Source organism: Clarias gariepinus, chromosome 16 (assembly GCF_024256425.1).
Source record: "Clarias gariepinus isolate MV-2021 ecotype Netherlands chromosome 16, CGAR_prim_01v2, whole genome shotgun sequence".
NCBI classification, from domain to species: Eukaryota; Metazoa; Chordata; class Actinopteri; order Siluriformes; family Clariidae; genus Clarias; species Clarias gariepinus.
Genome location: NC_071115.1, coordinates 12,631,568 through 12,656,234, shown reverse-complemented (window position 1 = coordinate 12,656,234; position 24,667 = coordinate 12,631,568). Strand labels below are relative to the sequence as shown.

Below are 24,667 nucleotides of genomic sequence, written 5' to 3'. Positions count from 1 at the left end.
ACTGTATGTAACCCAGAGCCAGCCATGGGTCTCTAGAGTCCTACACAGGGGATTTCCAAGATTATGATTCTCTTTTCTTGAACATACACCAAAGACTGATCCAAACTGCAGTGTAAGAGCATTTTCAGAACTCATCCCACATCATCATGACACATGCTCATTGCACCACCATGTGCAGGTGAAAAAAAATAACCCTCACGCCTAAGTAGGAGCATAGTGTAGCAGTGAAATAGAGGTAAGAGGTTATATTAAGAATAATGGATCTATATGGTGTGTTTATCAGAGGGTAAAGAGGTCAGCGAGGAGCAGTTGGACAAACAAAAGGCACTGAATGTAGATGTGCAACGTGTATTGTGTATGTGGTGTGTGGCTAGGGTGAGGAGGTGGGGAAGGTTGGTACATATATGTGAGAGCATTCTTATGGAATGCTGATAGCTATGTAAAGATTTGACCAGAAAAGTTCAGATACTTGGATTAATGAATTTGAATGTGAAACAGCAAGCATTTATTTAGAATTGCCAATTATTTAACTATATTGGTCTTATTATTTGAGGCCAGCAAGTTGGTGCCAAGAGCAATACGTAAACAGATCCATCAAGCAACCTGTCCCTGATTCACATCAGAGAAAGAGGGAGAGAGAGACTAAGCAGGTGGACACACATTATCAGTAATAGCACGGCAGAGTGAGAAGACTTGGTTCACAGATTTCTCCCCAGACGATCAACATTGATGGGTGCTGTAATGACTTGGTATCGAACCCAAAGCCCACTCATGTTCATCAGAAAACCCACATCTCCGCTTAAAGGACACACTTATAACTAGTGTTGGGTCCAATCGCTTTAAAACCAATTACGAATGATCATCTCACTCAGAGTGCAGTTTTAAATTGCAATAAATTACTTTTATTAGACTTCAATCCTGCTTGCCAGCATGTTTACAACCACCAGGTGTTGGTACAGAAAATCTGTTTTCTCATGATTTCCTCAGCACCTGGTTGGCCACGCCCACTCTCTCACGCACACCTGTTCCTAGTTAATGGCTTCATTATATCTCATTAGCTTGTTCATATATTCTTATTTGTTTGTCAGATCTAGTGTCTCTTTTCCATGCCAGGTGTCCTCAATGTCATTTTCAAATGCCCCAGTCCTTTTTTTTAGTTAATCGGTTGAATGATAGAAAACATATAGTTATTATATTACATGCATATATCAATTTAGGAGATGCATGCTCATTTATGCAGCTATCAAATCAGTCAATTACATGGCAGCAGCATAGTGCATAAGCTATACATATATACTACATTGCCAAAAGTATTCCCTCGCTTGCCTTCATATGCATATGAACTTAAGTTATGAGCAGTGACTATTCCAACAATTCTTATTCCATAGGATTGAATATGATATTGGCCCACCATTTGCAGCTATAACAGCTTGTTACGTGTTAGATGTTAGATAACATTTAAGTGAGATTTTTTGCCACAGGGGTAAACCATGAAGAGTCGTCAGGCAAGTGAATAAAGATAAAAGCAGTTTTATTTTAACCAATTTCAAAAATGTAAAACAAAAGAAATTAAAGGGAAAGGAGAAAACTGAGTGACACCAAAACAAAGAAATTATCAAAAGCAAAAGAAGTTCTGATAACTAAACCCCAACCCAAATACTCTAACTACCAAACAAAAATGTAGAAAAGAAACCGGAAGCTTCGGCGCATGCGGCGCCCAAACTAAACTACTCTAACTAATAAAACAAAAATACAAAGGTGGTGGTCACTCCTTACCTGCTATTAACAAAAAACTAAATTCTAAGTTACCAGTTTACCTGTCTCCTTTCTCTTGGGTATTTTAGCCAGACTTAAATAACAATAAAGCTGGATTAATTAAGGCAAAGCAGTGCTTAAGGTTCATTACAAACGTCATTCAATAGCAGGTGTTTCATACGTCTCGAGTGTTCGAAGGTTTAAACAAGCTACAGCAGAATCAGGCTAACTGATAGCCGCCGAAGACAGAATACAGACTAAACACGGCAAGCTTAAATTCACCACAAAACCAAAGCGCAGTCAACACAAAATGGACAGCCGCCCGCTGGCCGGAAAGCAGGACGACTGACGGCAAGTCAAGGGAGCCCCGCCTCTTTTATAACGACAGGTCTGGTTTCATTGGAGGATTGGCGAACCCCGGACAACCACTGTGCTGAACCTGCAGTATACTTTAGAGAGAGGAGACAAAGAAACAGATACAAGAAAACAACAAATACACGAGGGAACGTAACACAGCTTCAACTCTTCTGTAAAGGCTTTCCACACGGTTAAGGAGTGTGTTCATGGGAATTATTAACCATTCTTCCAGAAGCGCATTTGTGAGGTCAGACACTGATATTGGACTGGCTCACAGTCTCCACTCTAATTCATCCCAAAGGTGTCCTATAGGTTAAGGTCGGGACACAAACCAGTCAAGTTCTTCCACACCAAACTCGCTTATCCATGTCTTTATCGGCCTTGTTTGTGCACTGATCCGCAGTCATTGGTCTCAGCCCCTTACTTCCAGTGAAAGGGACTCTTAATGCTTCAGCCTACAAAGACATTTTGGACCTTGTGAAAGCCGGCCGGAAGAGTTGTGGCTGTTATAGCTGCAAATGGTGGACCAACATTATATTAAACCCTATGGATTAAGGCAGGAGGGCGAATACTTGTGGCAATATAGTGTCCGTATATTTCAAGAGTGTCAGGTTAATTGTGTCGTAAAGTTGAATAGCAAAATGGGGGAAATATGACAACAGTAACTACAGTTCTCTTGGTGGAAATGACCTATTAATGAGTGAAGCTGACCAGAAGTCAATGGTATTTCAATAATTACTCTTTACAACCATGCTGAGCAGAAAAGCATCTCAGAACTCATAGGTAAACCAACCCTTGAGGTGACTAGGCTACAAAAGCAAGAAGAAACAAAAACACACTGATATTCCTCATGTCAGTCAAGAACAAGGATCTGAGGCTACTGTGGGCGCAGGGCTCACCCAAATTAGACAGCTTTACCTTGGAAACTAATGGCCTGGCATTCTGATTTTTATTTTATTGCCCATTTGTTCATTTTAAAGCATGATATTTACTCATTTCAGTGAAACAAATAGCACACACTTAGTTCTTATTTACAAGAGAAAAGTCTGTATGGAGCCGTTCTTGTTCTTAATCCCTTTTCAGAGCCATTTGGAACTGTAAATCATTACGTGCTGAATAGGTGATAAGACTAAGTCAATGTCACCGTAAATTGGCACTCAGAATGTAAGTGTGTGTGTGAGAGAGAGAGAGAGAGAGAGAGAGAGAGAGAGAGAGAGAGTCCACTGCTATGATCTGGAAGCCAAATGAAATAATGTTGATTCAGTGCCAAGGAACAGAATGTCCTCGCTGTCATTACATACAAGTTTATATCCGGACCGCACTGTGATCATTGTGATCATCATTATCATCATCATCATCATTGAGGTTGATCTTCCTTTTTTCCTTTCAACCTTCAACAATGCTGAATTGGAATCATTGTCCTTAGAAATGTGACCTATTGAAGCTGCCAGTTAGTCTAATGATAGAGTCATTTGTCAATTGAGAGAGACAGAGAGAGAGAGAGAGAGAGACAGACAGACAGACAGAGAGAGAAAGACACATTCAGATATATAGGTGGCTTAAGCAGGAATTGATTTAGTTGACATATAAGTTCATTGAGAGTTTTTAGTATAGACTTATAGTAGCACTATTTGTCTATTTTTCTTTAATATAGCAAGTGACACGGTGAAAAAGATGAACGAGTAGAGAGAAGGCACGAGGAAGAGAAAAGCAGCAGTGTTAGATGAAAGATGTGTTGTGTTGTTAGATAGAATGCAGGTCACAAAAAGGTAAAGCGAAAGAAGCTTAGAAGAGATTCGTTTTGGAGAAAACCATGCTTCTCTCTTGATTCTCTCTACCTGCCTCTATTCATTACACTCTCCGACATCCATCTTTTCTTTCTCAGCTTTGCCGTGTTATCACCTCTTTTCTTCACTTTTTCTCTTCTCATTTTCTTTCCTTCTATGTTTTTGTGTGCCGTTCTTCATTACAGCTGCTGTCACTCTCGGTAAGGCATGCTGAGTGACTATCGGTGTGTAAGTGAGTGTTGCAGAAAATGAGAACCGTTTTCTGAATAAAGACCGCAGGTCTGGCAGATTGTTAATTTGTGAAAGAATTTCAATCTCCTTCAGTAATGTCTGCTCAACTTTACGTCTTTAGAGGATTTTCTGCCTCTACAGGATGTTTTTTTTCTTCTTCTCATTATACACATTTGCATTCACTTTCCATTCTTAACTCTTTAGCTCATTTTATTTTTGTAGGATCTCTTATTGCAGACATTCTTGATGACAAAGCTGTTCATGATCGTATGCGTGTGTCTTTTAGCTTTGCTGAAAGAGCTGAACTCACCGTCTAAGCTGACTCCAGCTGTCATATCACCAAAGGTCAAACTATTGATCTAGTAACAGGCCAACACTTCAGAATCTCATAACAGGCACGATGCTCAATTATTGTTTTGCACAGCATCTCAGTGTGGGTGGGTGTATGTGTGTGTGTGTGTGTGTGTGTGTGTGTGTGTGTGTTTCAGTTAAAGTCTCAATAGTCAGGATTATGATACTACCATTAATCTCCTGAGTCCCCGAACCAACTGCTATGTACTGTACTATATCACAATTCTCCCCACTATTTCTGTTTATTAGAGGCTGATAACTCTTTAATAAACATAGGACTCAGCAGTGACCACCCAACATTGATGATATTACAATGCCTATGTGCGGATTCAACCACATGGTGATTAAGTATATAAAATCCCAGTATGATTTTACATTATTTTTAAGCAAACTTAACATATAATTCACTTTTCCCTATGCCAATGTGTAAATAGTTTACAGCGTACCGCCTGTATGATTATACATAAACATGACTTTTTTTACCACCTCAAAAATAAGCATGCATGGCTTTTAATATGCGAGTTTCGAGACTAATTTGTACTCGAGGTGATTTGAGGCTGGTGAAGGCATGTGTAATAATGTGACTCGTGCATGTTTTTTGGAAAGTTAATTTAAAACTATTGCAATTCATAACTGCATTAACTTTCCCCCTGTAGTCTTTGAACTGTCTTTATCCCCAGTCAACTATCAGGAATATTGCAAAAAATATATTTTTCATATCTTCATATGAAGCATGGGCAATATACAGTAGTCCATAGTCATTTTAGGACATTCACATATCAAGCAAGTGGTTAAAACAAACTATATATATATATATATATATATATATATATATATATATATATATATATATATTGTGTGTGGGTATATACAGTGGGGCAAAAAAGTATTTAGTCAGCCACCAATTGTGCAAGTGCACATTTTAGGATTTTGAAAGAATTTATTTGCAAATTATGGTGAATAATAAGTATTTTGTCAATAACAAAATTTAATCTCAGTACTTTGTTTTATACCCTCTGTTGGCAATAACGGAGGTCAAACGTTTTCTGCAAGTCTTCACAAGGTTTACACACTGTTGCTGGTATTTTGGCCCGCTCCTCCATGCAGATCTCCTCTAGAGCAGTAATGTTCTGGGGCTGTCCCTGGGAAACACTGACTTTCAACTCCCTCCAAAGATTTTCTATGGGGTTGAGATCTGTGGGGCAAAAAAGTTTTTATTCAGCCACCAATTGTGCAAGTTCTCCCACTTAAAAAGTTACATCTCATATATATATATATATATATATATATATATATATATATATATATATATATATATATATATATATATATATCCCACTGAAAAAGTAATTACTTCTCTGAAAGGATAAATTAAATAGATTCAGGGGCTCTGAACAATTACTGCATGCATTTAGTTGCACAGTTTGCCAACAAATTGACATCGAATTGGCTAAAAAAAAAAAAAAACAATGAATGCATTAGTAATTATAAAGCTTATTTAGAATATAAAAATGTAAATTATTGTTGCATGCACAAAAAGATGAAATCTGAATGAGCTTAAATATGAATCCTTAAAATTTTACCTGATGTTCACATTAGCAAGGGTTTATGTGCACATTCATAAGCTAAAATTTCAACAACAGTGAGTGATGCAGAATTAGATTTCCTCAATTTTATGCAGATTAGGTATGACGCAGCAAAGCAATAGATCTAATCCTATACTGCATGTGGACTGGTGTCTTTACCCCTCAATTTTATACATGACTTTATTAATGTCACTTAATTTTTACCTGCAATTTCCATGTACAGTTTGACTCACAACAACACATTAAATCAATTTAACATTTTATATATATACACAGTATATTGCAATTAAAATGTATATATATATATATATATATATATATATATATATATATATATATATATATATATATATATAATAGAGATAAATGGATGACTAGGGACAGTTAGGGACAGTTAAAGGGATGTTCATCCTTGGACCAGTGATGCATTGTGGAGTGAGCCAAAACTTAACATACATATAAAGGCAAGTGTATTCCCTACACCTCTGAATTCTGTTTTGCTATATTCTGTTTACTTTATGCATGCAAGAGAAAAAAACATATTTTTGCTTTTCTCCTCCTTTCTCATATATGCAACTACCTTTATTTAAAGCAGTATACCATTCAGTTACAGTAAATACTACATTACAACTGGCTTGTTATGTAAAATGTGTAGGTATTTTTTTATCTTACAGTATGTGTGATGGGAATTCTCCATTCTTTATTGTATAACAGCTCTCCTACTGTACTTCCTCCATTCATTATTTAAATATTCACTTATATTTCCACACATGTCAAATGCAAATGTTGCAAAACAAAAAAAACACTCTTCAAAATTCCATGTCATTAAAAATTAATAGCAGTGTAGGACAACTGCAGGGGGCAAATAGCTTTTTAATTCTTTGTTGTTGGAATAAATATATTTTTTTCTATGCATGTTTGCCCCACATGGGGGAAAAACATCAAATGATGCGATGAGTGAAATTTGCTTTCATCAGTAAACAGGACACTCTGTGAGAACAATTCTCTTCCACTAGTCTTTACTTCAAACTTGTATCCACTGCCTGAGGAAGAGGCTCTGATTGGCTCTCAATTTACATAAACAAAACCATCTAACCAATCATAATTAAGATGAAATTCTTGTAAATCTTTCATAATACAAGAGGGGGAAACATGTGAAGCTTCAGACCTAACCTCAAAGTTGATTTTTTTTATTTATTTATTATTGTTTTCTGCTGTATTTCTGTTGAATTTCTGCTGTATTTCTGATTGGGGTGTGCTGAATGCTGAATGGGGTGAACAACTTTGTGCATGTCAAAATATTTACAGTCTGATTAAAGGTTTTTGAGCACGTAAACCACACATCGGATCAGCTTCCATTTAAACAGTTATGTTGGAATTTCTAAAGCACAATGATTTTAATTGGATATGGAAATATTGTTTCATATTTTTTCCTATATTGTATGTAACTATAGCTAATGAGAAATAGTGCTGCAAATCAAGTAAACAATATTTTTTTAATTAATGAATGGAGGAATGCATGCCTATAGTATTTTTTTAAAAACTGTGCTAGACAGAAGTTAGCTGTGCTAGACGGAGGGGAAAAAAGTGATAATGAGTCAGCAAAAATGCACTGGCTTACAAACCCTTTTCGGAAAGTCACACTTCAACTTCAACAAGTAAATTTAGCACATGGTAAACACTATTCGCATTTTCACTTTCAGACTTGTCACATATAATGCATTTGTTTTAATACCATTATGTACCTATTTTTTTCCATATTTGTAGAACACATGGCCTTATTCCTTACAGGTTGTTTTAGTTGCTTTTTAAGTCAGATGGATGCTGGAGTCTATTTAAGCATATTCAAGATCACATAGTTCTCAAATAATCACATAAAATGTATGTGACATTTCCCATAAAGTCATAAAGATGTGTCACACAAAGGACGGACGCATGCTGTGGTAACGAGAGCACTACTGCACAAACTGAACTGATTGTAGCCTATTTAAAGGAGCAGACTACACTATTCCAGATGGCAGACTAATTTTGCTAAATGAGGCAAAAAAACAACAACTACAAGCAGCTAATTTGCTGAGTGCTGATTTCATGGCATTTTCTGCTTCGTGTTTTTAGCCTTGAGAGGTTTCTTTATTAGGTCTTACTTTAATTAATTATTAATAATCTATCAATTAATAATTAATAATTAATATTCATCATTCATTATATTTGCAATATGTTTTCATTTAAAGGTTTTTAAGATGCATGAAATCTTTATTCTTTACTTAGGATTTTCTTTGTAACTTTTTCTGTCAAACTACTATAACTGATTATTTTCAATTTCTTTGCTTTTAACTTAATCACATTCAATTTTAATGTTCCTGTTTGGTTGCTGCTGGTGATGATTTTTAGATACCATACGAATGTAGTTTCTAATGTAGTTGGAATGTAGTTGTTGTTATTATTATTATTGTTATTATTATTATTATTAGTAGTAGTAGTAGTAGTAGTAGTAGTAGTATCGTTGTTGTTATTGTTGTTGTTGTTGCTACGGCAGTATTTTTAAATACCATAAAGATTTACTCTCTGTGCAAGGTTTTACATGTGGATTTCTGACCAAACACTATAGCACACATCTTTATATTGTACAAAAAAAAATTCAATTTCTGTGCTTAAGTATAGTAAAATAACATACAAAAAGTAAAAAAATAATTGATGGTGCAACATTTTGCAGCATTTTGGTGACCAGTTCTTGTATAAAAAAGGGTCCTCATGCCCCCAGAACCACTTTTTTTTTTTTTTTTTTTTTTGCTACAGGCCCATGCCATCAGGAAAGGGGGAAAACAATCAATTGATGTTGTACTGACTTCATTTTATTGCCACATAATGTTTCTGGGCCTAGATGTGACTAACTCAAGCAGCCTCAGAACACTGCCTTCACAGCCTTGTACAGTGGGCACTGTGCTTAATACTTCCTCCTTATGCTGACACTGCCATCACTCTTGAGTAAGGTCAATCTGGACTCATCAAAACACATGACCTTTTCCATTGCACCAAAGTACAATTTTTGTGTTCCCTATAGAAGCTTTTTCTTCTGATTAGTCACACTAACACGTGGTTTTCTTACGGCCACACAGCTGTTCGGTCACAATCTTGTGAGTTCTCATCACATTGGTTCTGTGGAAATACTTACTTAGCTACTTACTTTCTTACTTACTGACTGACTGACTGATTTACTTCCTGACTAACTGACTCACTCACTCACTCACTCACTCACTTACTTTCACTATTAAACCGCTGTAATTTGTACTCCTGGTTGCTTTTTACAATGCAGCTTCACCATGTGCTAAAGTGATCTCCAATCATGATTTTCTTCCGACCACATTTCTTCCACAAACTGAAATTACAGTCATTTCACATCCCATTAGTAGTTCTTTGACAGATGCCGGCCAATAATTTGACCCTGCTAAAACTGTCAGGCAGTGTGTTATAAGGGTATAATGTTCTCATTGTTTTAGCTAAATGATTTCAGTGAATGGTAGTAATATCATTTCTACATCATACAGTTCATTAAACTAAAATTCACACACTCGCTTTTGGTAACTGCTTTATTCTGATCAAGGTTTCAGTAGATCTGGATCTGGAGCTTATTCTGGTAACCATGGTCGCAATGTGGGAGTATTCAACCCCACATGGGATGCCAGGTCATTTTAATAGGATGACAACAAACATATATTAGTGCTTTAAGCTCTTCTTAATTTTCTTAATTCTGCCTCTCATGCCAATATTAGAAAATATTGTAAGGCAATAAAACAGCCAGAATGGAGATCACTGGATGTGTGATGTGGGGAAATTTGATTGCTCGCTATCTTCAGAAACACGTTAATGTATTTTTTTCAGCTGCTCCTGTTGAGTGGTTGCCACAAGGACCATTTGATTCGCACAGCAACTTGGCACCGGTTTTACGCTGGATACCCTTCCCTTTACATTTTATCAGGGTTTGGGACCGGCACTGCCTCCAGTGGCTGGGGTTTGGGCATTGGGTGGGAATTGAACCCAGGCAGGAAACCTACCTGCCTATCACTGGGCCACCAATCCCCCAACTTCAGAGAGACATGTATGTTGTAACAAATTTAAGAGACTTGGCAGATTGGCATTCTGGTATATTTCCACTTTACAGCCAGTGTTCTGGATCCACTGTGACACTGACCAGGACAAAGTGGTTGAACGAAGGAATGAATCTTTGAGAGATTTGGCTTTCCTAGCCCCTAAATGTTTAGCAGATTTACATTCATCAACCTATACTGACTTCAGATACTTTAGAAATTTCATTAGGACAATTTAAAAGCTGAATGAAACAACCAATCTACTAGAAATTAACTATTCATTCGGGTTCTTCAACGTCTATAATTGTTAGTGTTCAGGCAAGTAATTGTACCAGTTTGAATTAGCGCAGCATATGCCTTGTGTCTACAAGTTTGATCCCTAAGTACATTTTAGTGCAGGTTCATGCTTTCACTGCTGCATTACACTTAGCCTGTGGGAAATAAATGGATCAGATTAAAAGCCGAACCCCTGAGTGCACATGAGCAGCTGGTGCATGAACTGTTCTTAATGGCAGCGTAGCTTTTCTCGTCTTCTTGTCTTCTCCTCTCCTCCATATGCAGAGCCCTTGTAATTGATGATAATTAGGATATGGTGCTCTGGACTAGTGAAGCAGCTCCTGAGAGGGTGCACCTGAGAAAAGCCCCAGAGTGGAATTAGATTCTGAGCCGCAATGCGGCTGAACTTGGTGCAGCCTGAAGCAGTGAGCGCGTAACTCCAACAGCATGGCAGACTACGCTTAGAGTTTAAAGAGAGAGAGAGAGAGAGAGAATTACAAGACTGAAATAAAAATGTTGTAATCAAAGTGTCCTCTGGGTTCAGGGGAAGATTTATTGTTTGCCCTGTTCTCCCTACACTCCCTGTGTATACAGTATAACTTCCGACATGCATGAGCAGTGCTGCATTGCTGGAAAAAGGATGTATGGGTCAGACCCAATCAGAAACCATGTAATCCACTGTGTCCTTAGACCTTTTCTTGCATGGCCAGTTGTAAATCATATCCGCTTACTTTAAGGAAGATGCAATCTAGTTTCAGAACAACAACGACTAAAATCACTGCAGCATATTATTTTCAAAAGAGTACAATATTGGATGTCGTGCAAGAACACACACTTTTTTAAAGGTCAAAGTGTTTGGTGTGAACAAGTACAGACATTCCTGAATAGTACTACACCTGGTGTGTGTGTGTGTGTGTGTGTGTGTGTGTGCGTGTGTGTGTGTGTGTGTGTGTGTGTGCAACACAAGTGCCACTAATAATACTTGTCAAAAAATGAAATGATGCACACGCACACACACACACACACACACACACACACACACACACACACACACACACACACACACACACACACTGCAGTGTTTTTCTCCCAAAAAACATAAACCAGGCATTACGTTTGCTCTTAACACTAAATGACCCGGTCTCAGTCTTGTTAATTTACTGCAGATAATAAAAAAGCTCACCATTTTCTCTCCTCGTATTGAGCTCATTTCCTTTTCCATTCTGTGGTTGTATTAAACATATGGATTAGTAGAGACTATTAAAGGAACACAGAGAAGCAGCTGTGGCCTCATCAGGAGTTCATTAATTTAGAGAAACTATCTCTTTCTCTCTTACTCGGTCTCTTGACACCTGTAGCGTGTTCTTCCCAGTGTTTACCGATACAATTTAAGTGACTATCTGTCACATCAGAGCAGCTCAATAGAAGCCAGCTGAGCCACACTACTCTCACGTACATGCTTTCTCATCTCGCATCATTCCTTTGGTTAAAGGAAAAAAATCATTCCTTTGGTTAAAGGAATGTTGCGAACAAATGGAAGTGATTTTTTAAAAAATTTTTACATTTACATTTACATTTTTCGTCATTTGGCAGGCACCTTTATGCAGAGAGACTTACATTTATCTCCTTAAACATCTAAGCAATTGGGGGTTGATCCTGTCCAGGAACGCTTAGTGCAGATTTTGGTTCATTTTTAGATTCTCTTCTGGAATATGGCCCTTTCACAAAAACCAGTGGACTATTATTAGACTTTTTTATTTTTTTTGAGTGTCAAATAGTGTCAGTTGCATTTTGAGTCTGGTTTATCTTCACGTCTGAAATACTGACCTCCCAGGAACCCAAGGAACATTTTAATAGCATTACATTTGAAAATTGCATAGAGCATTGCAGGGGATATGGGAGTTACTCCCAAAAAAGTTTTTGTAATGTGCAAGTAATGTTTATATGATTGGCTGCTCAGTTCCTACAGAAAGATCCCGTAGATCCCACAGATCTCACAATTCCTCACAAGTCCCAGTTTGACTTGAACACCTTTGTACATCACTAACAAAAACTCTGTTCTTTTATTTTTGCCCTTCATATTGTGTGTGTGCATGTGATTTAAAGTCATAATTACTATATTTTTAAATAAATAAAATAAATAATAATATATTTCTCCCATTTAATAGTCCACTTCAGAATGTCCACTTCTTACTGTTGCCTGTATTTGGGTCTTGTAAAGGTCAGTGTGTGTTTTAACCTTGTCAAGTAACGTCCACACTTAAGCATCATTAACATCATGAAGCCAACTGAGCTTTGGTAGGGTTTAACCTTTTGTTTTATTTTCTGGGTGACATTTTATGTTTTACAGCAGCTTTTTTTTTTTTTATCTTTAATCCCATTGGGCGTTCTGGCTATGCCTTCCAGAACCTCTAAATTCATCTTGTTACTCTGCTTCTCCTTCTTGTCGTTTCTATATTTCCCTCTCTCTCTCTCTCCTATTCATCATGCACTTCACATATAGCTTCCTTCATTCATTCCATAACTTTTACTTCTTTTATTCAATCAAACCTTCACCTTTCAATTTCTCACCATCCGCCCTTGGGCTTGAATTTGGTTTCTGTTGTGAACTGTGCTGAAATATGGAACAGCAAAATGCATTCTCATAGCCCGACAGCACCAGTGGAGCAGAATTACACTAGAGAGAGTGAGAGCAAGAAAGAAAGATGGTTTTCTATAATCTCTTTGCCATGCCCTGCTGGCAGGGTCATGTGATAACCTGCAGATGCCAGCAGGTGTCTCATAACAGCCAGGTTGGCTGGAGACTTGCCATCTCATCATCAGTGCACCTGACCGTGACAGCTTAGCACTGTCTGTCTGCCTCTTGCACTCATTTACAAGCTTTCTCTCTATTATAGAAGTTCAATATTTCATTTATAGGCTTTGAAGGTTTTTATGATCACTTTGAAAGTAACCCTGAAAGATAAATATACCCAAGATTATGTGGCACTTTGAGTCCTCATCTGTTCTTTAATATAATTTCACTACCATAGATAAGGGCCTCAGTTGGTCTATCAGTGCTCAGTGGTGTGAAATGATCTGGAAGGGATGCCATTTGTTTTGTTGTAGAAAATGTGTCTTTTGCGTGCTCTGTCAGTTGGTATTGAACTTGTTGTTTGTGGATGCCACAGAAATATCATGTCAGAATGCAGCTTGTCTGAAGCCTGCCACTGAGTCAGCTCTGCAGTAAACTATCGCTGCACTTTTTTTGACTTCACTTATCTTTCTTCACATCACGGTTTTTCTCTGATCCCTTTTCATTCTTACTTTTTCCTGTTCCTAATCTCTTAGAGACAAGGCTAGATTAAGGATGAATAGGCTAGATAAGATAAGATAGTCTAAAACATAACTGATTTTCTTAACAATTCTCAGAGCCTGAGAGCACCAGTGGAGCAGAATTACAGAAGAGGAATAGAAACTGAGAGCAAAAAAAACAGAAAGATGATTTTTAGGGTAATAATATATTAATAATAATATACCTGGACTGACCATGATCCCATCACCATGGACACCCAAGGCCCTATGTCCATGAGGCCAAAAGTCCAGCTAGCCCAACTCAGTCCCACAAAACAGTCAATGGCATCCCAACTGCTGAAAAAGGTCAAATCTAGCCATGAGAGAAATGTATTAAACCACCTAGCACAGCCTGCCACATACAGTGCTTAGTAGGTAAATAGTTTAAGGTTGTTGACACAGGCTCCAAATTTCTGATCAGATCGACCGTCCTGTTTCACAGAGGTCCCACACCTCCCAAATTATCCGCCATTAAAATTCTGGTGCTGAAGAACACAGCCTACCACACACAGCGGTCCTTTGGAGCCATAACCATAAGCCCAGTATATTGCTGTAATAAGAAGAAGATATAAGAAGGAAATTAAGATATTTACAGACCTGACCACCAACTGCATGGTTTATTTTTTATTTTTTGGCTATATAGTGCCAGCAAAAATGTAAAACTACTTGATCCCATGCATAAATTTATTTCACTACTTTGCCCCCTAGTGGAGTGACAGAGACTCTCTCTCTCTCTCTCTCTCTCTCTCTCTCTTTTTTCTCTCTCTTTCTCTTTCGACATCGCTGGTCAACAAAATTAAAAGGATTTTTTCTTACTCTATATTTTCAGTTCCTCAAAACTGTGATGGGAAATGCTACCATTTGAAGCAATGATACATCATAAGCTTTTTGGAATTTAATCACTCTCTAAGTGATTAAATTCCAAAAAGGGTTCTCTAAGATTTCACTGTACACTACCCATCAAATGAAGGTTCTGACTTTTCTGACTGTCTGAATCTTCTTGAGATTTAATCTTTGACAGTTTTGTGTGGAAGCCTTTTTTGGAGCTGGTCTGGAATCCTGTCTTGTCTGTCTTTGTTCTCGCTGCATGTCACTTTGTCTGCTTATTCTTTTTTTGTTTTTCTAACTTGAATAGGATTCTTTTCTTCTTGTTCCTTGTCCTAAGGAGAGATGAGATGAGATGAGAACCTCGAAAATACAATTCAGGAGTTTCTTTTAGAAGAGCAATTATAGTGCTCTGTGTATGGGTGATGTCTAATCAATATCTTTTACAACCACAGCCAAACAGGATTAAACATTTCAAGTCCAGAGGTCGCATTTGTTTAGTGTTTTATTACACGCTTGCATTGTTTCGGATATAGTTTGTGGGTTGGTTTTGGCAGAGATTAGCAGACAGATGTAATTGCAGCAATGCACATTAAAACATCTTGCTTTGCCCTCATTTCACCAGATGTTGCAGCAGCACACACGCAAAAAAAAAAAAAAAAACCTATTGCCAACCTCCCGTTTTACTAACACCTTACTTTTCATCTCTTCCCTCAGTCCTATCTCTTGGGAACAGAACTACTTGCTTTGAGGTGAACCTAATGGCCTGCAAATGGGTTTGATAAATTTAGTCCTAACAGTGAAGGAACTCTGTATCACAGATGGACATTAAAAAAGGGAGAGAGAGAGATAGAGGGGGGGAGGGAGGGGGGTTGTTAATTGAAAGTGGAATATAGGGAGATATTAGAAAAGAAGAGTGATGGATTCGGCCTACAGGGAAAGAAAACAGTTTAGCCAGATATAGAGCACATCTGCAAGACCCAGATTTATGTGGAGGAAACTGTTAAAGCGGAATATGACACACAATGCTTTGTGCCATTTTAGTCAGTTATTTACAAACAGATCGATCCTAATATTAGAATTATGTTATTTTTATTAAAGAACAACTAAGTGATATTTATCACCAATGCAATCTCACAATACACATTATTCACATCTTTACATTTTTTCAAATAATTAAGTTCGGTTCTCTTATTGTGGAGGACGCTTTTGCATGTAGGTAATTTGTCCACAGGGTCTTATCAGGGTCAAGGCAGAAGATGTGCTATTCGGTTGATATTGCTGTTTAGTGCACTAGAATTAGAAGCCGAAAATAGCAATAAAAAAGAGCAATAAAGAGAAAATAAGCGTAAAAGAAGCTAATCTCAGAGGATCCTCAGTGCAGGCAGCTATAACTGGAAAAAGTTCATAATTACAAGTGACTTTCACAATGATAATAATGAGTTTGTGATTTTGCTGTGGAAGCCGGCAAAGAGTTAGTCAGCTGAAATAATTGTAACGTATAATAATAATGATAATGTATAGAGGATAGAGGAAAAAGGAGGAAGAAAGGCAGACGCTCGAGTTTAGCTGTTATAGCAGGTATTGCTAGCGTGGCTATGAAATCCCCGTGCTAGTGCTGACTCACATCAATGCTCTGTGCATACTGAGCAAGTCACATCGAATTTGAATCTGACCCAGCACATTCAAGTCACATGATCACTTATCGGTTAAACTGTATATTCACTATACATTTAGGACTACGTGCGAAAGTGCCGTTAGAGCCTTTCTGAAGAACATGAGATTTGTAGTGTTCAGACAGACTTTGTACCTTTATAGGGCAGAAACATGATTTGTAAATAGGTACATAGTATACTTTTGATAGGGTGTAAAACAAAATAGCTTTAAAGAAGAAAGTTGTTAGTGTCGTTTTATCCAAGATATCTCGAACCTTATTTGATGAGAAAAGTGTGCAAATTGAAAAATGAAAGACGTGAGGAGCAAAGGCCCTTGTGTTCTGCCGAAGAGAGGGAAGGATGGTTAAGGATGACAATAAAAAGCATTTCTCATGGTTCAATTTTTTAATACTAATGATACACACTTGATGTATTATGCATAATAAGTTTTACAAGCTTATAGGTTTTCTAATTGCATTGTTTCTGTCATGTGATTGCGTGAGTAAATTAAATGTGTTTATTGGATTTTTAGGGAATGTTAAAGCCAGAAAGGGTTATTTACACTCTGTCATTTCAGGTCCACATTATTAATAAAATACGAGTATGTATCAGTTAACATCCACAATATGTTCTGTAAAATAGGACAATGTGTGATTTGGATGTTGTGCGAATGGCATGTTATATACTGTACTTAACAAAGCTATAGTGGAATGCTGTAATGTAACTTTGTAGTGCAACTTTCTGTTTCACTTTCAAATTGATATTTATCTTTTTTCCTTTCTCTCCTGCTATCAGCAGCAGGTGTATTTGGGGATCGTGATGCAGTTATAGTAATGCTTTTCATAATAAAAAATTAGGCAGAGAAATAACAATGTGTGTGAGAAGCTAATGTGTTTGTCGCATCTGCTTTGTCAACTTCTCTTTTTCTGCGTTGGGATTTTTAACAATGGTATAACTGTAAGATACCACAGACATATGTCAGCTGATCCAGGTCATAAGGCACATACCCATGTTATGAGAAGGTGCTGCAGTCACAGTAAAACTAAAACTGGTAGGGAAGGAGGCTGATGATGCTGCAAACTAAAATTTTTCTATAATATTTATAATGTTTCTTATGATCTTCTAACTTGATCTAATTTGGGAAATGAGACTCATTAAAGAGAACACAATTAAAGCAAGAGTTTGCTATGTTTTTATTTAAACTTAACGAATATGTTATTGATACTTGCATATGTAATGAACCAAAAGTGCAACTGCAGGCTATTGTGTAAAAACTGTGGGATATGGAGTTATAGCTTTTTGCAAAATCACACAAACATCATACATTCACAACCAAAATAATTTTAACGTAATATTTAGGCATGTATGCTTTTTAACACTCTTGTGACTCGAAGAAAACATGCACAAAATATTTTTGCTAATCAGTTTACAATATTTCTTGCTTCATTGGAAAGTAGTTATTTTTTTCTGTAAAACTGCAAAAAAATATATATAAATTTATTCTGCTGTGAAATTATTCACTTGGCCTCCAAGAACTTTTGGGTAGGTGGTATGTGTCAAGGTAACATCCATATAAATGCCAGGACACAAGGTTCTCTAGCAGAACATTGCCCAGAGCATCATACTGACTTCACTGGATTGCCCACTGCCAAAAGCCAATATGGGCTCACTGATCTGTTCTTCAGCTAGAGAGCTCCATACACAGCAATGATGGGTGTTTTGACACCTTTCTTTCATAATCATCATTCCTTTTTCAGCAGTTTAAGCTTAGTGTCCTTCCGTGGACCATGTGGTAGATACTAACCACTTGCATACCGGGAACACAGCACGAGTCTTGTCATCTTGGAGCTGCCCTGACCCAGCTGTCTAGCCTTTACAATTTAGCTCTTGTTAAAGTCACTTGGATCATTACACTTGCTCATTTTTACTGCTTCCAACAAATCAACTTGAAAAACTGATTGTTCATTTGCTGACTGATATATCCCACACAAGTGCCACTGTAAGAGGGCGAGCAATATTATTCACTTCACCTGTCACTGGTTTTAATGGAATGGCTGATCAGTTTATTTTGTTAAACATAGTTGTAACTCTGCAAGTGTACTTCTGACCATGTATTCATTTAAACCCTGGACCTGAACCTCACCCCACACAACATATCTCTACATGACAGGAAAACTTTACAATATTTCTTTGTAATTGTGGTCTTAATAGATCTGCTAAGCCTGGAGAATTCTGGCACTTGCTTTTGATTTCTATTTGTCACTATCTGTTTCTCTCTTCCTCTATCTCTATCTTGTTTTTTATTTACAAGAGATAAAGATAATTAATAAGGCAAGAATCCATCACCATCACCATGCTTGCTCTTTGCCCTATTACTGTATTTGTGTCATGCTGATTATAGTTTTATTAGTTCCTGGATCTTCCTATACATTTTTTACTCCATATATTTTTTTAAATTACTATTATCCTTTAACAAAGACAATTATCATTCTAATAACTATTTACTTTTTATTATACAGACATTTTGACAAACTGTCTGGCCTTGTGAAAGTACATTTCCATTGTTGGTTGCTCTTTGGACAGGATATGTTAATAATAAACAGCAGGACATTCCCGAATAAATCAATAATCTAACACCTTATCAAAGGTAACTGTCACGTGTTGGACAATAACAAATATGTACACAATTTATGATTAAATCAATAGTGTTGATTAGCTTACCAAAAATGTGAAAATAGGAAAAAGACAAAAAAAAGATTTATTTTTCCTAACATTAAACAATATATTCACAAAACTAAGGTTTTAGCACTGCCACTTGTTCCTCCAGCAGTTTCACAACTCTATCTCTGCTGTACCTCATTTGTTCATTAACATGAAAATACACCTACAGTATTGGTCAAAAGTTTGGACACACCTTCAAGTGTTAATTTAATGTTAATTTTTTTATGTTTAGTGATCTATTCTCTACATCCCTGAACAATACTGGAGATTTCAAAACTACAAAGAGCACATATGGAATTATGTAATTAAGCAACTTTTTTAAACATTTGCAAGTATTGTCAAGTGCCTTTTGAACAATCCATGAACCACCATGATGAAACTGGTTCACATGAAGGCCATCACAAGACCAAATCTTACCCCTGCTGCAGAGGAGCAGTTAATTTAGAATTAGCAGACTCAAAAATCACAAATTAACAGCGCCTCAAATAAAGAGCGGTTATAAAGGCTTTCCCGAGCATAACTTGCAGACTCATCTCAATATCAATTATTGATATTATTGCAAATTTTGGATGTCTTCAGCATTGTTTTACAGTGTAGAAAAAATACAAATCAGGAAGGACCATTAAATTAGAAGGTGTGTGCAAACTTTTAACTGGTACTTTTCAACTCCTTATAATTACAGAACTGCTTCTCATGGGAGGATTTGGGTTTTCACACCATTCTGTGAAAACTCCAGACTCGATTGTGTGTAAAACTCTCAGGAGATCAGGAGTTTCTAAAAAAAAAAAAAATGCAAACCAACCAGTCTGGCACCATTCACCACCTCCAGGTCAAAGTCACTGAGTTCTCATTGTTTCCTTCTTATGTTTGATAAACCTTTAAGCTCAAGCTTTTGAACTGTATCTGCATGTTTTTTGTTGCCAAACAAATGGCTGATTGGGTCATTGCATTCATACATAGATGTAAAGACATTCCAAATGGTTAATATAGCTGATTTTATATTCATATTTATACAGTATGTACATTTATTGGAAAAATCAAATCAATTTTATTTCCTACAAAGCAAGTCTTCACTGGTTGTTCTTCTTTTGTTTAATACTGCACCACTGTATCAAAGACTAGCTTTCGATTCCTAGGTGGGGAACCTAGGTAGGAATCAGTGCCAGTCCCAAGCTTGAATAAAATGGGGAAATTAAATATGCAGTTTGGATGATCTGCTTTGGCAACCCCTAACAGGAGCATGTAAAAAAAAAAAAACAACAACTAAAATTTCACAAGTAGGAATGGTGGTCAGTAGAACTGTTGTTAGTGCTGACTGCAGCTTATTCACCTGCAAAGACAATGCGATTATATCAGGGCAAACATCACTGAGGTCGTTCGAGGTCAGCGCTCTGAAGCTTAAATTTCAGTCAGTTGACATTTACCTGAGCATAGGACAACAATGTGAAACGGCAGCTAAAATGAATGCTGCAAGGTGTGCAGTGTTCTGTGCATGTATTCATCACCTGCAGGAGCAGGTGCTCAAACTCAAATCTGTTCTGCAATTCCGGGAGAAAGGGGATTTTCAAAGGTCAAAAGATCATTCTAGTATTGCCCTCCTGGCTTCTTTATCAACAGAGGGTCTAAACTTGTTCTTCCTAAGCTTATGTATGGTTTTCAGTTGATGTAGCAGTGGTGTTCATAGGGCTTTAATTCACAAAGGGTTCACTCAAGCTTTTAATCTTTTACTACAAATTTGCTGAATTGATAAATGAAGTAACAAACATTAAAGGGTAAACTTTGTGGGGGAAACAGCAGACCAAAAGAAAAAAAACCTGACAATAAAAAGTGTAATACAGATGCAGAACTTATATAGAGAATACAACTTAAACGATACAGATTGTCTGATTTTTATGCATATTTAAATAAGAATACCTAAGTTAATATTTTACTATTTCTTTAACAAGTTAACACAGGTCTCAGAGCTCCCCAAAAGTGTGTCTGTTAATGCTCCAGCTGAGATAACGCATTTTTTAATATCTCAAACTCTCTGTGTTTCACTCCTCTTGCAAATATTTCATTGCAGTGTCTATGTACACGAGTTACTGCTAAGCCTTGCACTACCAGAGAACGGCAAAACTTTAAAATGTAAAAGGCAGTCTTTAAAATGACTAAAAACTGAATTTAGGTGCCTTTTATGTCAATTGTAATTACAATTTATATAATGTGCTGAAACAAAATAAAATGCGTTATTCAAAATTTTTGCAGCTTTCAGTTTTAAAAGGAAAAAAAAGGAAACTGATGAAATGTGATAAAAGGTCCCCAGATAACTCTAAAGCACTTACTCCAGACCAAATCTTAAAAACGCTTTTTATTAACGTTTATTCACATTTTTTTTTTTTTGTCAAAGTTTCAAATAAGTCATAATATGTCAGGCTGTCTCAGTTCAAAGGCACAGTTTCCATCGCAGAATAGATAATATGCTGAGGATGGATGCATCATGCAAAAGAGACATAAAAGAAAATATCTACCGGGCACTTTTTAGAGGTGTGTAATGAAACCCTGGAGGAAATAAACTTTGCATGATACAAGGAGTGGAAAATAAGTTTCCTGCGAAGTAAAATTTTGAAGCACCATTAGAGGTTACACAATGCATAGGAGGAGACATGTAAGGCTTGTGTGGGAGTGTGGGCCTGTGTTTCTGTGGAAAACTGCACATCTCATTTCTGCTGAATAAGGAACTGGCTTTCAGTTGCACATTTTTTAAATGCATTCACACGAACTGCATACGACTTCTGTTTTTCTCGCACTATATTATTTATATGTTTATCACCTCATTTACCTTATTCATTCAAGTAACTCGTCAACCTAAGAAAATATATTAACTGTCTCTTTTTCTCTAACTCACCCTTTGTCTATCTATTTTTCTTTATCTAGCTGCAAAAATGGCAATGAGCAGCATCCTGAACGCTGATGACATAAAGAAAGCCCTGGATGCATTCAAAGGTAAAGAATGCATTTATTATTAGCTGGTGCTGTTTTGTCAGACACATTCTTACAGCAGAGTGATCATTGCAGCAGGTTTTGGCCTTCAAGGAAGAATCACACTTAATGATGATGAATAGCCAAAAACTAGACATTGTCTACAAATGGCGTTCTAGTCAAACCGGAACTTGTGATGAAATTTCTTGTGAATGAAGGATAAAACTAACTGACATTTACAAAAGTCTTCAAGCCCCGTATGGGGAAGATCCTCTTAGCCGCGGTAAAAAATTTTAATGCTAGAAACATTATAAGAAAGTCCATAAATCTAGAAATTAAGCAAAGGAAAAAACTGATTGTTGAAGATCCTTGTATAACTTGTCGCTAAGTTACTACAAGTTACATTTATTTAATAGCGCATCTGTCTATGGAAGCTGTAGAAACATTCATTCATGAACAGCACTTGCGCATGACGGGAACTCGGCTGGGAGTTATCCGCCGCATCCCCTGTATAGTCCTATCCTCGATGCAAGAACACCCCACATATTTTTTTAACCAATGACCAACACTTTTGTTAAGATTAAAGTGACTTGTACACAGTATTCACGATTTAATTTTAAGATGTTGTTGTAGCTGTTGACTCATTTGACCATAAGAAGTTCTTCGAGATGGTGGGGCTGAAGGCAAAATCGGCTGATGATGTGAAGAAGGCCTTCCATGTACTGGATGCTGACAACAGCGGCTTTATAGAGGAAGAAGAGTTAAAGTAAGACATGCACATCCAGCATGGGTTTATCTATTCAGTGTGTGTTTGAGGTTAATTCTCAATGTCTCTGATGTTTTTGTGTGTGATGTGAATTAAGGTTTGTACTGAAGGGCTTTGCTTCCAATGGAAGAGATCTGACTGATAAGGAAACCAAAGCCTTCTTAAAAGTTGCTGATAAAGATGGAGACGGCAAGATTGGAGTGGAAGGTGGGAAATGCAACAACACAACTGATTAAAACAAGAACACTTGGTTTAAGTTTTTTTAATACACACAGATACATTCAAAAGTACCCTGTATGGCCAAAAGTATGTGGACACCTGACCAACACTCCTATATGTGCATCTTGAACCTCGCATTTCGAAACCATGGCCATTAATATATACAGGAGTTTATCCCTATTTGTTGTTACAACAGCCTCCACTGTCCTGGGAAAGGTTTTCACTTAATTTTGGCTGTTATTTGTGCTCATTTAACCGCAAAAGCATTACTGAGGTCAGGTATTGATGCATAGCAAGAAGGCCTGGTGTTCCATTTCATCCCAGGGGTGTTCAGTGGAGTAGAGGTCAGGGCTTTGTGTGGAGCATTTGTTTGGGGCATTCAGGTTTATAAGGTTCTTGATTTGTATTCAGGGCATTGTCATGCTGGAATACTGTAGTACCTCTTAGTTCCAGTGAAAGAAAAACTTAATGGCACAACTGGAGGTGACATTCTGGACATTTGTTTGCCCATAATCAAAATATATGGGTGTAATTATAGTATACATTTAAAATTCAATGATTCTTCTTAATTTATTTATCATATATTTTGTTATTTCCTATACTGTACAACAGTACTGAACAATGGTATCAGATAACACATACTGTAAAGATTATCTATATCTACTGTAAAGAATCTGGAGCAAAGCTCACAATGCTACACATGAACGGTTATTAGGACATTGTTTAATATCTCTTAATATATCACTTTAATTGTTTTTAAATTTACAAAAGAGCAAGAAAGACCAAAGACCATTGATTAAGGTGTGTCCACTTTTACCTGGTAATTTATATAGTATATTTCAAAAATTAAAGTTAAATACTTAAATTCATAATAACTTATATTTTCTAAGTAAAAATCTCTTTCTCTCTCTCTCTCTCTCCCCACCTTCCCTTCCTTATCTCTCTTTTCAGAATTTGCTGCTCTTGTCCACGAATAGACAACACTGTCCAGGCCATCCCCATCCCGAATGACTTCTTACACACACACACACACACACACACACACACACACACACACACACACACACTACATTTTCACTCATCTCCTACAATCATGCTATTTAATTTTCCCTGTTTTTTATACAAATGTGTGTTTGTGTTAGTGTACAGGTGAAGAGGTGCAAACCTTCATCTTGGAAGTATGTACAGTGGATACTTTAAGAGGAACAGCCCACTCCCTTCATTTGTATTATTCTGCATTTCATGTCTTTTCTCTCTTTCCCTTTTCATTTTATCATCTGACCGATTGCCCTTATCTCCACTCTCTGACATTGCTTTGCCCTTGGCCTGTCTCCATCTCTTCCTTTCTATTCTCTGGTACAGAGTTGTTGTGAAATACACCAAATGAAGGAAGTCAAACTGTGAAAGTAAAAAAATTAAATAAAACATAAAATTATGCCTCGAGGGCCCTGACTCACTGTGGGTCTTTATTTTTGACATCTGTCTTTTTGCTGTTTATAGTTTTTCTTACATATAATATACTAATCCTGTAGAGCTTTAGGGCATGAGACACACACACACACACACACACACACGTGTACATAGAGTTATAGAGTGAGGTAAGTATCGAATACATGGTATTGTGTGTGTTTATCTAAATACAAGTTGAGTCAGAGCACTGTGTATTGTGACTTTGTTGCCTTGTGGCCAGGACAGAAACAAAGTCCCTGTCAAACCTGCTGTCATCATTGGGTAAAAAGTAACACAGCATGACCAGGAA

General features: G+C 37.0%; 1 protein-coding gene across 1 annotated transcript in view; it reads left to right on the top strand.

The window, feature by feature from the left end:
• pvalb6 (parvalbumin 6) overlaps positions 1–24,347 on the top strand; it is a 37,430-nt gene extending 13,083 nt beyond the window's left edge. Inside the window, exons 2-5 of the mRNA XM_053514626.1 lie at positions 21,879–21,947; positions 22,557–22,689; positions 22,787–22,896; positions 23,860–24,347. Of these exons, the coding sequence (XP_053370601.1) occupies positions 21,887–21,947; positions 22,557–22,689; positions 22,787–22,896; positions 23,860–23,885 (330 nt within the window). The 5' untranslated portion in view covers positions 21,879–21,886 and the 3' untranslated portion in view covers positions 23,886–24,347. The remainder of the gene's footprint in view (positions 1–21,878; positions 21,948–22,556; positions 22,690–22,786; positions 22,897–23,859) is intronic.
• The last annotated feature ends 320 nt before the right edge of the window (positions 24,348–24,667 follow it).